Source organism: Gadus morhua, chromosome 12, assembly GCF_902167405.1.
Source record: "Gadus morhua chromosome 12, gadMor3.0, whole genome shotgun sequence".
Classification (NCBI taxonomy): domain Eukaryota; kingdom Metazoa; phylum Chordata; class Actinopteri; order Gadiformes; family Gadidae; genus Gadus; species Gadus morhua.
In genome coordinates, this window is record NC_044059.1 from 10,881,640 (window position 1) to 10,898,068 (window position 16,429).

The window sequence follows — 16,429 nt, forward strand, 5'->3', positions numbered from 1 at the left end:
TTGGGGACCGTGTCAATCTTTTTGTCGACGGTCCCTTGACGAGCGAATCGCCCCCCGCCCCTTCCCAGTTCAACAGGCAGGATGGGTGGTTCCTGTTGCCATAGGGGGAAGTAGGCAAGGTCGATGAATTAATGAATTTAGATTGGGAAACAAGCAGTTTCTTTATTTTTCCACGAATTTGCTTTCAGCAGCTATTTGATGTCCAGAGTTAGGCTATAACATCAAATTGTAGGCAATTATATATATAACACCACTAGCTATCAGGTTATTATACATCTATATTGATATCTGTATATAATTTATAATAAATATACATATATATGACTATATATAATAGTTTATATACATAAAATATATATTATATTTATATATACATTACGTACATACATGTTTTCTGTATACATCAACAAGATTACATGATATGGTGCCACATTTATTTGTTGTTAATATTCACCACCAAACCGTTATCTTAATAATAAATGCTAGCAAAAACTTGGTATTAAGTTCCTTTAATACCAGAAAGTTAGATCAAGTATAAGCCCAACTGAAAAACCTATAACCCCTTTTTCATTATTCATAAAATGCTTGTATAAAGCTCTGCAATTCGTTTATCTAATTCATGTGTGAGTAAGAGAGTGTGAGAGTGTGAATGTGTGTTTTCTTCGTTTTCTGTGTTATCTCTGAAACTAACTCCTGAAACTGGTACAAACGGTCTCACATAATTAAGACACACGACACCATGAGAGCAGGCAGTTAGCCTTTGTTAAATATATACACCTACACCTGTGGCTTTGGGTGTGGATAAATATAGTAGGCCTCAACCGCATTATATAAGGCTACTCTTCTGTGAGGGGAAATCCGATGTGATCCGTTTCTGCCCACCCGCATTATTAACAAGCCTATATCAGATATGAATTTATTGTTAAGGTACTTGCGTACATTTGATTAAAGTACATTGAGGTTGTAATAAAAAACGAAAATACAATCATAAACAATGATAAAAGCCTTGTTTAACGGTAGTCCTATTTATAATATGAACAAAGTCCGAATACAATCTATGGATCCTAACCTTGTTCGGTATTTATTGGTAATAGGGCGCCATCTAGTGGACAGATAAATATATCAGCCATTAGGGCGCTAAAGCAGCTCCCAACCTGTTGCTTGGGACTTGTAGTCTGAAAAGGATTGCAGGTGTAAACTAATAAATGTAGATAATTAGCAGTACAATTATGATTAGAAAATGTTTAGCAGCAGGAGCCCTTTTATACAAACAGACTTCCCTAATGTTTTGTAGTTGCCACAAGCAAACCCATGATGTTTGTTCATATGTTGATGGGATTGATGTGTGGGGAAGCAGGTTTGGAACCACTGAATAAAACACTTGTTAAGTCACATATGTTCAAAACCTTCTTTTTTTTTACAGAGATGTCGAGAAATGCCAAGAATTTTCTTTCTCAAATTTGACTGTTGCAATTAAGTGGTTTCCAATGTTTGACTGGAATTGCATTGTTTAAAGGTTAACACCATTCTCAAGGGGAGTGCTTTGAACGAATGGGTTTCATCAAGACTTTGAAGCTATAGAGCGTGACGATGACTCAGCATTTGCAAGGTCATCAATGGAAAGACTTTAGAGTGGTAGTTTGGTCTGAGATGAAAAGGAGTTGGAGACAAGAACAGAACATATTCGGATAGTTACGTTAACGTTTATTAAAACCAGGGGGGCTGTAGGTTGGCTGTGGTTGCATTCAGAAGCCGTGGTTAGACTGGGGAATGCGTAGCCCTTCAAACCGTCTGTTGTGATACATGTATAAATATCTAGTGATGTACACATACACTCTGGCATGACTCAACACAAACCAAGTTTAAAAAACGACTTTGGCAGTTGGAACAATCGTAAACAACTCGTGTCTTTCAGTTGAATATTTACAGCCTCGCTAAATAAAGCTTTCGACGTAAAGTTCCACGTACAAAAACGGTTTGAAAAACAAAACCAAAAAAACGACAACCCAATGTCGGTTTGGGTTTGTGATATTCAAAACGTTCCTGTTTGTAAGATTTCATAACTTAGTTTGCACACACATTGCACACACAGTGAAAATATTACATGACATTCAAGGTGTAAACACAGAAAGCCTGAGAGAATGGAGCCCCCTAGGAGGGGAAATGGACACACTTTGGTTGGAGATGAACTGCCAGCTCTCGTGTCTAGCACCGTCACAGACCGTACAGGACGTTCCGTAAATCGATGGTTTGGAAATAACCGCAATGTTGTTCAAAAAGCTAGACAGTACAAATGTAGAAATATATAAACAGAAAAACATAGACATGCATCATCTGCATTCATAAGGCCCAAGTGCTAGTATATGGTTGTGTTATGATGTATTTACGATAGGGCTGAACGATTTGGGGAAGTAATCTAATTGCGATGTTTTTGACCAATATTGCGACTGCGATTTAATGTAAGATTTTTATAATTTATGAAGGTTCTTATGTTTTGTATTATTCACCAAAAAAAATTAATAAATCATTCTTTAGTATGACAAACACAACATTGGAAGCAGTCAACATAAAAACTGCTCTTTCATTTAGGCCAGGCCGATGTATTGAGATTAATTTATATAATACCCTTCTTTATTTAACTATTGAATTGTAAAATAAAAATTAAAATAAATGAATCGTACTGATTTCCACTCAGTAACGGTAATAAATAATCATTTTTTTGCAGCCTTTGCGATTTTGCATATCGCGTTGTATTACATCGCGATTTCGATTTGAATTCGATTAATCGTTCAGCCCTAATTCACGACATGCAATTCAAGCGGTGAAAATGTCGATATGTAAGAGTGGAGATGTTTTTATGGCGGTTGAATAAGCATAAATAGTGTCTAAAAAAGTGAACACATCTACTGCAATGCAATCAAGAAATAGTTTGGTAAATGTAAGTGTGGAAATAATCTGTTTGTAACAAATCAGATCTCTCCACCGCAACATTCGCTCCAAATGCCTAACTTCGTCAGCATCTCTCCAAAGAGAGAGGGAAAGCCATATCCATTAAAGCCTTTGCGGAAGATTAGCTTTCCTCCACAAAAAGAAACCAGCAAAATCGCGAAACCCCCCCCAGAAAAAAGGAAAACCTAACAGAGTAAAAATAATATGAAAGGCATTGTGTAACGTATTTGACCGGCTACAAACTTGATGTGTAATGGTGTCTCAACAACAAGCCATTTCATACTAGTCATCCCATAACAACAATAGACCTGAACTATTCATGCGATGCATATTTTGATAAAAGGTGGTTCCCATAACACCCGCTAGGCCAGTTTGTGTTTCCGTCTGTGCGGATCAGTCCTGATGTAACTAGTTTTGAAAATTTAAAATGTAAAATCGTATTTGTTTACCGTTTATTGTGTTTATTGTGTTTATTGTGTAGAGGCTAAGTGACATAGAGACCAGCTGCTTCGACCCGAAGCACCTCTCTCTGCCCCATAAAGACCTCGAACCCCTGGAGGGCGAGGCGATGTGGGTGGAGGGCGTGGTCGATGGCGTGGCCCCCCACCCACCTCAGCTCATGTTCTCCAGGTACACCGAGAGCAGCGGGCATGGGGCCTGGAAGTCCTCCTGCTTGTTGACCACCTCCGTCTGACGAGAGCCGTTACAGTCGGAACCTGCCAGGGTTGGGAACACAGAGACACACACACACACACACACACACACACACACACACACACACACACACACACACACAAGCACGCACCGACACGCAGGCACGGACACACACACACACGAACAGACACACAGACACGCACATTAAGAGAAATTTCCACAAATAAAAATAAAAATGCAAATAAAATACATTTCCTCCACCAAATCTCCCCGATCCCTAAGACCATTTCATACTCAATAATAACGATAAACGTCTTCTACAGTCACCTGTAAATGTCCCCCGTAGCATCAGCCCTTTGCATTTTTCCCCTCTGGAACCCCCTGGGCGTGTACTCCCAGCCCAAGAGCACTGTGGGTAATGTGGTTCTCGGGTGTACTCACTTGCAGACACCAGGTCCATGTACTGGCACAGGGCGTGGAGCAGCAGTCTCTCAAAGCTGCACGACAAACGCAAGAAACCGGATGTGAACACAAAATCACGTTTGTTGTTCCCTTTTGTTAAAAAACACCCGGGACCTTTAAGGGAGGTATCTAGCAGACTTTGGGGGAGAATCAGTCGGGATCAGACCACCGCTGACCCCCCTGCTGTTCTGATATCCTAATGACGGCAGGTGCGTTGATGATGATGGAGGAGGAGGAGGGGCGTTGCCGGGGGTTACCTGCTGGCCAGTTTGGCGGTGTAGACGGCGTGCGGTTGGGCATTGAAGAAGTTCAACACGGCCTCCTCCAGCCCCTCCAGAGTTCCCTGGGGAGGAGACGGAGAGCACAGCAGCGGGGTTACGCAAACATCCCGAGCTGAACGCTGGGGAATCGGCCCACTCAGCTGGTCTCAAGTTGGACCACGGACGTCATTGCCCTGGGCCAGCCCCGGGGCCAGTGGGGGGCCAGTGGGGGGCCGGCGTGGGGGGCCAGACGGACTCACCATGGGGATCTGCTTGCGTCTCAGACTGCAGCGCAGGCGTCGGTCGATGCGCAGGAAGCAGGCCTGAGCGGGGAACACGTCCGCCACTGTGGAAGAGCGGTGGTCAGTGATCGGTCGTCGATCGATCGGTCATCAATAGAGCATTACTACCATCAATAATAATAATGGCCCATTAATTGTATGAACTAACAGTAACCGTGCGTTAGATATACGAATTCTTGGAATATACATACGTTCTTCATACTGCAGTATGATCTGCTGAAAAAAAGCTATTACAACAAACTGAATAGACTATGAAAAAACTGACAAACTACTCAAATCACACAGAATAACGATAAACCCTGCCTTTATTCAAAGCCAAGAAAGTGTGTTGCTGGCTCTTGAGTTGACCTCAGTCTGACCTACGACTCTCTGCTTTTGAATAATATGAATGTGTTGAACGTCTTTTACACTTCAGGCCTATAACGACCTGCACTTTCACAGCTGAACGCTTTGACCTGTTTTAACAAATCCCTGGAGCATTTTCCCTCGATGGTATGCTCAACAGACTGTGGTGCTAACAAACACGCTCTGGTTTGGTTGAACCCAGGGCTCCGGGTCTGAACCCAGGTAATTCTGGTTCGGTTCGTTTTAGGGGAGAGAGTGGGCCGACCCAATTGGACGAAGCAAACCAAAACACAATACAATGTGGGGTGAAGGTACATTGCTGCTGCGAACTGAAATTAATAAAAAATAGCCTGGGGACTTTCCCGAGCTGAAAATTATCTAGGGATCTGATTGCGGCCAGATGAGGAGAATCAGGAAGTGGAAGCACTAATCTGAATGTGGTCTGACGATGATAAAATTAAATGTTGGAGACAGACAAAGATACACTGACTTTATTTATTATTCTAAATGACATGTATGACCATGTCTGACATGTATGACCATACATACATCTATATAGTGGGTGTTATTGTCTATATACAAAATATTTATTTAATACTGAACGTTTTCTAACATTCCAGCAGACCATAAAGCAAGAATTTAAGAACAATGTACCTTTAAATAAATGAGTAAAACATCTTTATTTATTTTTTTTAATCAAATATAAAAATGTTCGGTGTATTTCTCTCTGCCTTTTTACTCCTTCGGCCGAAACCGAAAATTATGTTTTGGGCCATTTTCGGCCGAACATTTTCGTTGGCCGAATATTCGGTGCATCCCTAATATATATTTATATAAATATATATATATATATATAGTGTGAGTGTTGCTCCTCTCACCGTTGATCTGCTCCTTGAGGAGTCGGCTCTTGCTCTTCCGGGCCTCCTGCTCCAGCAGGGCCAGCAGTCGCTCCTGCTCCTCCCCCGAGCGGTTCATGAAGTCGTCCCAGTGCTGCAAAACAAGGGCACCCAGGAAGTCAACCACAGGAAGTGGACCACAGGAAGTCAACCACAGGAAGTGGACCACAGGAAGTGTTATTAAACACAAGATCTTGTCTATGTTAGCAGTGAAATAAATAATAACGATCGGAGCAATTTGATCGATTCCTCCAGCGATTGACAACGAGTAACAGTGAATCATTTAATTTCCTCCTCTCCCATACATACTAGGAACGTTATGCGTCTCATGGGTTAAACCTCCTCTGAGTGGAGGTGAGGAACAAGAGGTGGTCCCGGGGGAAGACAGACCCCCGGGGGGGGGGGGGGGGGGGGGGGACACAGACCTCGGCGTAGCACTCGTTGGTGCAGGCCTCCGTGAAGATGGAGGGCAGGGCGGGGTGGGAGCCAACCTCCAGCTCCTCCACACAGCATTCCTCCTTCTCCAACAGGTTGGCCAGGTGGAGGGCTGGGGGGGGGGGGGGGGGGGAGGAGGAGGAGGAGGAGGAGGAGGAGGAGGAGGAGGAGGAGGAGAAACAGAGAGAAGTTCTGATGAGGACCTGAGTCGGGTGAATGTGTGGGAAGGGGATGGATCTCTGCTTTAGTGAAGTGCTTTGTTTTAATGTGGGTGTATAAATATATTATAAACATCGTGGTCCTTATTATCCCCGTATACTCAGCTCATCATCGTAATCACCATCGTGATGAGGACCATAATAATCATCGTTTGCAACATAAAGTCATTGTTGATGACATTATCAAATGTAATGATGATATTTAGCATCATGGTTATTATAATATATACTATCATCATGATTACCATTATTATTACAATATATACGATATTAACACAATCATCATTGCCATCATATCATCCTCGATCGGTAATCCTCATGGGGTCACACTCTGATGATGAGTGAGTGAAGGGGGGCTGGGTGAGTGAGGGTGATGAGTGAGTGAGTGAATGAGTGAGGGTGATGAGTGAATGAGTGAGGGTGATGAGTGAATGAGTGAGGGTGATGAGTGAGTGAGTGAGGGTGATGAGTGAATGAGTGAGGGTGATGAGTGAGTGAGTGAGGGTGATGAGTGAATGAGTGAGGGTGATGAGTGAGTGAGTGAGTGAGGGTGATGAGTGAATGAGTGAGGGTGATGAGTGAATGAGTGAGGGTGATGAGTGAATGAGTGAGGGTGATGAGTGAATGAGTGAGGGTGATGAGTGAATGAGTGAGGGTGACGAGGGAGTGAAGTGTTCCGGTGTTCCTACAGTTCTCCAGGCGCTGCAGGCTCTTCTTGCCCTTGGCGCGGGGCGTGAGCTCCGAGTTGCGGTTGGCCTTGCTGATGTAGAACTGCTTCTTCCGGGCCGAGGAGACGCGCTTGGCCGGGGAGCCGGGCAGGGAGGAACAACGCCGCTCCTCTATCAGGCTGCGGAGACCGGGACGAACATCTGGGTTATGAGCACACTCCTCTTTAATGGACTCCTTGCCTCCAGTTCACCTAGACTCTGCATGGCCTCCCCTCTACTGAGCCTCGTGCAGCATCTTATCCTGGCTGTCTTTGTTGTATACGGGGAATGGGCTAATCTAGCGATTATAAGTGGGTTCTATGTACATCTATACTCCAACGAGGGCGATATATGTTGTTGTCTCTCTTTCTTCTAACAAATGTACTTATTCTCATAAATGTAAATGTACCAGGAACACATTTGCTTGAATTACTTTAAGTAGACTATAATTGGACTTAACTATTAGCACTTACTGATTAATAAAGTGTCAACTAAATCTTGTTAAAGAGAGGCCTACAGGTCACAACCACTACAACACTGTACTCTCCACACTGAAGTAGGCCTTGAGAGAATGGTACTTATTCCGCCACTGTGCACTGCTGAGACAATGCAGAGGCTGTAGGGCTCTGAGTGCAGCATATTTTCCCAGCTCAAGTCCAGATCTCCCAGCTTCGGTGAAACTGGGTCAGTGGGTCTCAGATTCAAGCCACGCCCTCATCCGAACACACCCCCCCCCCCCCCCCCCCCCCCGCCTGTCATTGGCCAGTGAGTTGTGCTGACGGCATATTTAGCTCTTGCCCTGCAAAGCCTCAGTGTTATGGCTTAATGTTTAGAAGAAAATATATGTATGAGGCAATGATAAAAAAAATTTAATGGGGATTTAACACACAATCAATTATACATTATTTGTTTGATAGTTTTCAACAGTAACAATTTGAATCATGGTCATTTACCTTGGTTAAACTACTTGATTATGTTTATAAAATGTTTTTGATACACATTTCAACAATTCTTGCAATCACGCAATGGAATAAATACCGGTGTTGCTCACAGGTGTTGCCGGCAACGCAACTGCCCAACCCGTACTGGAAACCAATACATAACACTACAACTAGCCTGTTACAAAACCAGTACACTGCCTATGGTCGATATATATACTTTCCGGAGCAGGAAATGCATTGCAAAAGCATTACAGCGCTAAAATGAAAGATAACAATTATTTTACTATGGAGCCGATGAAATCGTGCAGAGTTGGGCTTTAAACCCAAGCTCCTTTAACAGATGTGACAGCTAAAGCTAACACAGAAATAGACTGGCTTTGACTCACATGAGATCCTGTTCTTCATGTCGATCATTGGACAAAACAACCATCTTACGCATATGAAGGTGACCTACGACGTCTTGGAACTGTGAATAAGCGACTCTTTGAAGATAGATAGGACTCAAGTATACAGGGCTGTTAGCTTCTATTGGGGGTCTGATTGCACACAACACAGAATGTCTCCGCCCACACGAGTGACAAAGCAGCGCCACAAGGGGGCGCCACACGCACCTCTTAACAATAGAGACTTATTACAGGACTGTAATGAGAATTAAATATCAACACAAATAAAGAAATCAATCAAGAAAAAAAACCTTTAAAATAAGCAGAATATATATACACAATATATCTGTATGTACTAAATAAGAGAATATCTTCGTACCATTTGACACTGCTTTCCGATCACGTTGTTGTTGGCGTTTGTGTGCATGTTACCATAACAGCACATTGAATGGGTCTGTATGGGCCAATAAAAAAGATTGTCCTGAAAAGGTCGCAGTCCTGAAAGGGTTCCCACCGCCAGAATACACTGGCCTTCAAATTGTTTAATTTTTCACTGTTTTAAGGGATTATTCCAGGGTGTTAAATTATTATTTATTTCCATCTTATTGTGCTTCAGAACCAAACTAAGCGATCTTTTCCATTTTTAAGTTTCTGTGATGCGAAAATGAGGTCTGAGAAGCAGGGAGATCCGACGTCTCTCTCCTTTTTATCCGAGAAGGGATGAATCCGGGAAGGAAAAAAACGGTCCGCCGCAAAGACTCACTGTTCTCAACCACCTGTGAGCGATCGGGGAATGTAATGAAGATTTGCGTCAATCTCATGCCTGCCCTGGCCCTCTCTCAGGACCCCCTGGACCCCGAAGAAGGGAGTCGAGACCACAGCCACAGATTCTCCCTCACAGAGAAGACACGCATCCCGGCTTCCACTAACGAGGAACGTAAACCTGAGAAGGATAAAGCGAGTAATCGGCGAGGTGATATCAAGCCTACGGTGTTAACTTTCAATGGAGCCACAAGAGTCCATCTTAACCCCGCGTTTGTACTTCCCCCGATCATGGCTAAATCCAACAACACCATTTGGAGGCGTCCTGTTTTCTACGACCATGCGAAGACTGTGGTGTCTGCTGCACCACCTAACAAGGGTGGGGCCGCCCTATCCAGACACGGTGGGGTATCCCGCCACAGCGGGGTATCTAGCCTGGGTGGGGTGTCTTACCAGGGTGGCGTATATATCAAGGGTTGGGTTTCTGATCAGGGTGGGGTATCTAGCCAGGGAAGGGTATGTAGCCAGGGAAGGGTATGTAGCCAGGGAGTGGTATCCGACCAGAGTGGGGTATCCGACCAGAGTGGGGTATCCAACCAGAGTGGGGTATCTAGCCTGAGTGGGGTATCTGACCTGGGTAGGGTATCTAGCAAGAGTGGGTTATGTAGCCAGGGTGGGGTGTCTGATCAGGGTGGGGTATCTGACCAGAGTGGGGTATCTAGCCTAAGTGGGGTATCGAGTCAGGGTGGTTTATGTGACATTGGTGGGGTATCTAACCACAGTGGGGTAAATTACCAGAGTGGGGTATCTAGCCAGAGTGGGGTATATGACCAGAGTGGGGTATCGAGCCAGAGTGGGGTATCTACGTCCAGCCAGGATGGGGTATATAACCAGGGTAGGTTATATGACCAGGGCGGGGTATATGACCAGAGCAGGGTAACTAGTCAAGATATGGTATCTTGCCCGAGTGTGGTATATGACCAGACTGGGGAATCTGACCAAAGTTGGGTATCCGACCACGGAGTATCCAGCCAGAGTGGGGTATCTAACCCGGGCGGGGTAACAGAGCAGAATGAGAGGCTAAAGGCCCGTGAATACACAGCCTCCTCTTCAGACGGTCCACCAGACACCAGGCTCTGGACAGACAGAACTCTGTCATCTGAACGGGTAAGGAATCCATACCTCCTTATTAATCAATATTTTCAAGTTACCAAGTATACAATTTAGAAATGTACAATCTCTTATTTCACAGGCAGGATCAGAGTACACACGTTTCCTGCAAATAAATGTCTGGGTATTTTTTGGCCCTGTAAGGCTTTTTTAAATTAGCGCTTTTAGTTTATATCAGCAGAGTGTTTTCAATGTTTCCAATCTCTCAAATGGTCTGTAATAAAATCTAACGTCTAACTGTACACGCTTATCAAAAGTAGCCATAAACGCGTACAATTGAGTGAACGAACAAAGCCACATGCCGTCTATTTCCCTTTATTGAAAAAAGACAAAGATATAAAAGGCCATCAGATATAAAATGAGAAAACATGTCGGATAAACATACAGTAGTCGTGAGCCCTGTCCCTGACGACAGACCTCAGAGAGGTCTAATCAAACGAGAACCTCGTTAACCCACAGTCCCCTTCTGCCTCCTCCTCCTCCTCCTCCTCACCCCCTCAGCGGTCCTCACAGCCCCACCTACCAGACGTGTCCCTGGCCAGTCTGAGGCTGCTGCTGCACGGGGTGACCAGCCGTGTGGGCCGTAGGTCCACCTCCAGGAGGGGGGGCGTCCATTGGTCCGAGTCCGGGTCTGTTGGGTCTAGCCGGCTCTCGTTGGACCGGACCGTGCTGCAGCGTCTGAGAGGGAGCAGGTTCGACGAGGAGAGGCTGGGCAGTGCGGGGTAAGATGTTATGAAGATAGCGATTATAGTCGCTAATGGATGGACGCTCCCTCGCGTTATCTCTCGGATCGATAACGTGATGTTATTACGCCGCTCGGATTGGGAAAGCGAAAGCTCATGAATGATGTATGTGGAGAGAGCCGGCATGTGAAGCGGGGTTCTTCAAGTGAAGACATGGAGGAACAGTTATTGTGAGTTCTGGAGGTGCTGTATGTGTTAAATCTGATTTGTTCTCAAGTCACTTACTCCCTGTAGACTGTGATGACCTAAGTCTACAAACTCCCATCGAATTTCTAGACAAACTCTCATGGGAGTTTGTAGACTGTGATTCCATGGGAGTGTGTAGACTTTGATCCCATGTGTGATCATCACAGTCATCTAACTCCCGCGGGAGTTAGATGACTGTGATGATCACACATGGGATCACAGTCTGCCAACTACAAACTCCCATGGGAGTTAGTAGACTGTGTAGACTGTGACCCCATGTATGATGATCATTTGTGTCCATCACAGTCCACAAACTCCTAGTTTGTGGACTGAGGACCACACAGTTTGTAGACTGAGCTCTCATGTTTGAGACTCCCATGGGGATGTGTAGACTGTGAGGACCCCACATGGGTTCTCTAACCGGCTTCTAACACTTCGTGACCTTTGACAGGAAAGGACGAGTATTACTTCCGGAGGGAGACCGGGGCCAGGCGAGACTCCGGCCCCGGCTCCTGCCCCCCATCTGCCCGGGGAACGGACCCCCGGTCCTGCTGACCATGTCCACAGGGAACCCCCCCCTCCTCCCCTCTCGCACCCCCCACCCCCAACGGAGACCCCCCATGGAGCAGACACAAGAAGAAACAGCGCTTTTAAAGCAATATATTTTTTAATGTTTACAGTGGAGTATCCCAAATAAATATATGTATATATATTTTTTTTATATATTGTCCTATATTCACCGCCCTTGTCTCTCGCGGTGTGCAAAGGTAAATGATGGTATCTACATTCAAGTATTGAGCATTATTTGAATCATGTGATTCAGTGGATGTTTGATTAAATGTTTGATGGTAGAACTGAACATTGTTTGGATATTCTTTCTTCAAAACCCCGCCCACAATGTGTAGATGATGTTAAGCTCACTGGAGATTTACGGACTACGGCGTGGATCTGAAGACGATGATGTTGGATGATAGTTTCCTACTTGCCCTACTACAAAAATATTACATACAACGCTAAGAAATCAGCTTCATACTCAATTCAGATTTTTGGTAAAAAATAAAAACACAAACAATGATACACAAACCAACAGGCTAACAAATAACAATAGGTAACCACAGATGCAAACGCATAGTAAAAACCAACAAACTAATTCTTGACCTAACAAAGGCAGCTCCAGTGGTTGAACCCTGGAATGATATAAACACCCTTTAATAAAATATAGTTTTCACATCAATCCGGGAACTTTTCCCGGACTGTTTGATTCAACATGATGGATATTCGTTGCTGCACAAACACAGTAAAATAATCCAGCAGTCCTAATGCTACAAAGAGGAAAGTTAACTGAACCTGGCAGTTAATGTTTCCCTATTCTGCTAACGGTTTGGAATGAACGATGTTGGCTAACGTTGCGTCCAGTGTCCACGGCCTGAGTAGGAACCAAAATAAAAAAGTTTGATTGTCGATTGATTTGAATCACGTTAACCGGAACCCCCACGTAATACCTTGGTTTAGTCTTGCACTCCAACACCACTGTTTCCTTTATGTATATAAATATAGTATGATTTGCATTGGTTTAAATCACATGCAGCATTTGCTTCTTTAAATGTAACTTTCATAAATATACTGACCCACCCTTGGTTTTTCACCACATTGCACGTTTTTTTTTTTACATTCTTAGATAAAACCATAACCATCCATGTAGCGTGGACAGTAAGGCTACACGTCACCACAGGGAATCGAACCCAGGTCTCTCACAACACCAAGGCCAGGCATCCCCCTGGCCCCAAACTAATCCACTTGACATTCTGGTACACACTGGCGACATACTAAACAGAGAAAAGGATAAACACACGAAGGTCAAACACTGGGGCCTTGACGGTACGTTTTGGGGGAGTCTGGTATCCGTAGTTCAGGGTGAAAGAGGAAGAACCAGGCACCGTTACGACATGGTTCAAATAGGGGCCGCTGAGGTACAGCACCTCCAAGGAAACAGCAGCTGTGGCAGTAGACCAACCCCACCCCGCCCCCTCAGAGTGTGGCGGTCCCGGGGGGGTCTGGTTCCCTGCGTGCGTCCGCGGCTCACACCTTGCTGTCCTGTGCGGTGCAGCTGCCTACCATGAAGAGCGACGCTGGGTCCTTAGGGGGGGGTTGGCGGGGGCTCCTGACGGCCGCGTCCAGGTTCTCCCGGACTTGCTCCTCCACGCTGTCGCCGCTCCCGCCGACGCTGCCCGACCCGTCGCCGGCGTCCCGGCCCGCGGCGGGGTCCTCCCGGGCCTGCTCCTCTAGAGGAGGTCCGCTGGACTCCTGTATCGGCAGTCTACTGCAGGACTCGGGTCCTGGAGGGTTAGAGGGGACAGGAGGTGGGCTGGTCGGCGGTACCGGAGCCCTGGGGGTCATCTCCATGCAGGAACCGCCCGCCGTTCCCCCGCCGTTGCTTTGGTTCTTCCCAGAACCGCTGCCGCCGGGCTCCGCGTCGGGAGTCGTTTTGGATTTCCTCCGCTTTGATTTGCTGTCGGCGGGCGCCGTGTCGGGGGCCGGGACCCCGCCGGGCTGAGGGGTTTTGGTCGGCGGGTCGTCGGGCTGGGTGGCGGGCCGGGCCGGGGCCGAAGGGGGCTTGCTCAGGACGTCTGTGAGTCTGTCGTCGTCGCCCTGCTCCTTGGCGAAGTTCACAAACACCTACGAGGAGGGGACAGCGGAAGGTGACGCCTCAAACAACGACAGGTTTTTATCGACTTCACACGGTTCAGAATAAAATAGACTCTAACAGGAGCGGAATAACGTAGTGGCCGATGTTCTGAGTCAATCATCTATAGCTGAAAGCATCCTGGAGCAAGAAGCCCTCAACCCCTTCCTGCTTCTTAATGACTTGTATCTGTAAGTCGCTGTGAATAAAGGTTATGTTCTGAACTAAAGTAAACTGTATTGATAGGACACCTTTACTTTCCCCAAATGGACCCTGACAATTACATTAAAGTCACTCGTTATATCCAAACGGCTCCCGCTGGTTTGAATTCCATTTGTTCAGCACATAGAGTGGATAAGTACTCTGTATCGACAAACCCTTAAGATTGACCACCATCCATCCATCCATCAATCCATCAATCATTCAATCCATCAATCCATCAATCCATCAATCAATCTACCAATCAACCAATCAACCCCTCCGAGGGGCTGGGGGCGTGTCCCTACCTGGTCCAGGGTGGTCTGCGAGACGGAGAAGTCGGCCACGCCCAGCTCCTCGTAGTGGCTGGAGAGCACCTGGAAGAGGCGGGAGAGGCAGCAGGCGTGGGAGGGCAGCTGGTACTGCAGCACGTTCTGGTGCCGCTCCTTCAGCTCGATGGAGGGGAAGGCGCTGTGCAGGTACCCGTCCACCAGGCTCTGGTCCGGGGCCTGCTTGCCGTCGGCCAGCCGCAGCACCACGGTGTAGCCGTCCCCGAACCTGGAGCACGGGGACGGGAGGGAACACAATGGGCCGTGTTAGGGGAGGTTTTTTCGACAAAGGGTCTACAATGGGTTCTATGAGTGTTCTAAGGACCGATGACCCTAACATTCAACAGCAAAAAAATGTAGCACTCCTAATCCTATCATTCAACCCCTAACAAGCTAACAACTCCTATCCCTATCATTCAACCCCTAACATACTTACAACTCCTAACCCTTATCTACTTACCAACCCCTAACCCTACCATCGGGTGGTGCTCACTCACCTGTTCTTCAGGTGCTGGACGGACCCAAGGCACTGGAACCTTCCATTGACCATGATGGCCATTCTGGTACAGAGAGCCTCACACTCCTCCATACTGAACACACACGCACACGCACACGCACAGACACACACGCAAGATTCAGCATTAACAGATATATCTTGAGTCTGAGTGCAAGTCCATAATTATTTGGTGCGTCAATACACCCATTATCATTATTAAATTCACATTCAATTTTTATATCTGAAGATGATATCCCACAGCGCCCCCTACCTGTGGGAGGTGAGCACCACAGCCCGGCCCTCCTTGGTGACGCTCACGATGCAGTTCCACAAGAAGCGCTTGGCCTTGGGGTCCATGCCGGTGGTGGGCTCGTCCTGACCGCAACACACACTCAGACATAAGAGGAATGGATCGGTGCATGGGTGTGGCTCACGGACCAACGTTTAAATGACTGATGATGTTCAGCAGGGTGTAACATTTCTAGTCTTGTTTAGTTTTTTTAATCTTATGTGTATAATAAGATAGAAGGAGGTGGTGCAGGAGGTGGAGGAGGAGGAGGAGGTGGAGAAGGAGGAGGAGGTGGATCAGGAGGTTGAGCAGGAGGTGGTGCAGGAGGTGGAGAAGGAGGAGGAGGAGGTGGAGCCGGAAGAGGAGAAGGAGGTGGAGCAGGAGGTGGAGGAGGAGGTGGAGCAGAGAGTGGAGCAGGAGAAGGAGTAGGGGGAGGAGAAGGAGGTGGAGCAGAAAGTGGAGCAGGGAGTGGAGCGGGAGGAGGAGGTGGAGCAGGAGGAGGAGAAGGAGGTGGAGCAGAAAGTGGAGCAGGAGGCGGAGCAGGAGGAGGAGAAGGAGGTGGAGCAGAAAGTGGAGCAGGAGGAGGAGCAGGGGGAGGAGCAGAAGGAGCAGTGGATTCTCCTCACCAGGAAGATGACGGGCGGGGAGCCGATGAGGGAGATGGCGGTGGAGAGCTTCCTCTTGTTGCCCCCGCTGTAGCCCCCCGCCTCTCTCTCCGCGTACTGGCTCAGCCCCAGCTTCCTCACCCCCCACTGGGCCACCTGGGGAACAGCAGAGGGGGGGAGGTGGTCCGTCAGGACCCCTCAAAGACCAGACCGGACCACAGCCTCAGGCCTGGCCCAAGGCTCACCTCACACTCAGTTACGATGAGCCTAGAAGGTTCTGACACACTTTTCTCAAGATTTCATGACATTCAAAAACACCCGAGATAGACTTATTTCTTCCTCCTTTAGTTTTAAAGATGTGTTCTCTGTTGTACCAGGAAGCCCAGTCACAATCATACACTTCTAAACGAATTAAC

At 46.7% G+C, this 16,429-nt stretch overlaps 3 protein-coding genes across 4 annotated transcripts in view; 1 reads left to right on the forward strand and 2 right to left on the reverse strand.

Moving 5' to 3' along the window:
- Positions 1-1,683: 1,683 nt before the first annotated feature.
- Positions 1,684-8,948, reverse strand: r3hdm4 (R3H domain containing 4). The gene is made up of 8 exons (XM_030373416.1): positions 8,556-8,948; positions 7,211-7,368; positions 6,294-6,415; positions 5,851-5,962; positions 4,586-4,671; positions 4,323-4,408; positions 4,045-4,100; positions 1,684-3,665 (listed from the first exon to the last, which is right to left on the reverse strand). The coding sequence occupies exons 1-8, from the start codon at positions 8,606-8,608 to the stop codon at positions 3,562-3,564; spliced, it is 777 nt and encodes a 258-aa protein (XP_030229276.1). The 5' UTR covers positions 8,609-8,948; the 3' UTR covers positions 1,684-3,561.
- A 75-nt stretch (positions 8,949-9,023) lies between these two features.
- LOC115556255 (uncharacterized) lies at positions 9,024-12,419 on the forward strand. Its single transcript, XM_030373415.1, has 3 exons — positions 9,024-10,481; positions 10,986-11,206; positions 11,865-12,419. The coding sequence occupies exons 1-3, from the start codon at positions 9,273-9,275 to the stop codon at positions 12,082-12,084; spliced, it is 1,650 nt and encodes a 549-aa protein (XP_030229275.1). The 5' UTR covers positions 9,024-9,272; the 3' UTR covers positions 12,085-12,419.
- abca7 (ATP-binding cassette, sub-family A (ABC1), member 7) overlaps positions 12,393-16,429 on the reverse strand; it is a 35,978-nt gene continuing 31,941 nt past the window's right edge. For both annotated transcript variants that reach the window (XM_030373414.1, XM_030373413.1), the window contains 5 exons: positions 16,035-16,169; positions 15,391-15,494; positions 15,121-15,213; positions 14,603-14,852; positions 12,393-14,089 (listed from right to left, as the gene is read on the reverse strand). In XM_030373414.1, coding sequence (XP_030229274.1) covers positions 13,493-14,089; positions 14,603-14,852; positions 15,121-15,213; positions 15,391-15,494; positions 16,035-16,169 — 1,179 coding nt within the window. In that variant the 3' untranslated portion in view covers positions 12,393-13,492. The remainder of the gene's footprint in view (positions 14,090-14,602; positions 14,853-15,120; positions 15,214-15,390; positions 15,495-16,034; positions 16,170-16,429) is intronic.

Coding starts and splice junctions, on each gene's coding strand:
- r3hdm4 (XM_030373416.1), bottom strand. CDS start 8,608: ATGCGTAAGATGGTTGTTTTGTCCAATGATCGACATGAAGAACAGGAT. Junction 6,416..7,210: donor CCTGCAGCGCCTGGAGAACT/GTAGGAACACCG, acceptor CCCCCCCCCCAG/CCCTCCACCTGGCCAACCTG. Junction 5,963..6,293: donor CCAACGAGTGCTACGCCGAG/GTCTGTGTCCCC, acceptor CTTGTTTTGCAG/CACTGGGACGACTTCATGAA.
- LOC115556255 (XM_030373415.1), top strand. CDS start 9,273: ATGAATCCGGGAAGGAAAAAAACGGTCCGCCGCAAAGACTCACTGTTC. Junction 10,482..10,985: donor GAACTCTGTCATCTGAACGG/GTAAGGAATCCA, acceptor TCACCCCCTCAG/CGGTCCTCACAGCCCCACCT. Junction 11,207..11,864: donor GAGAGGCTGGGCAGTGCGGG/GTAAGATGTTAT, acceptor GACCTTTGACAG/GAAAGGACGAGTATTACTTC.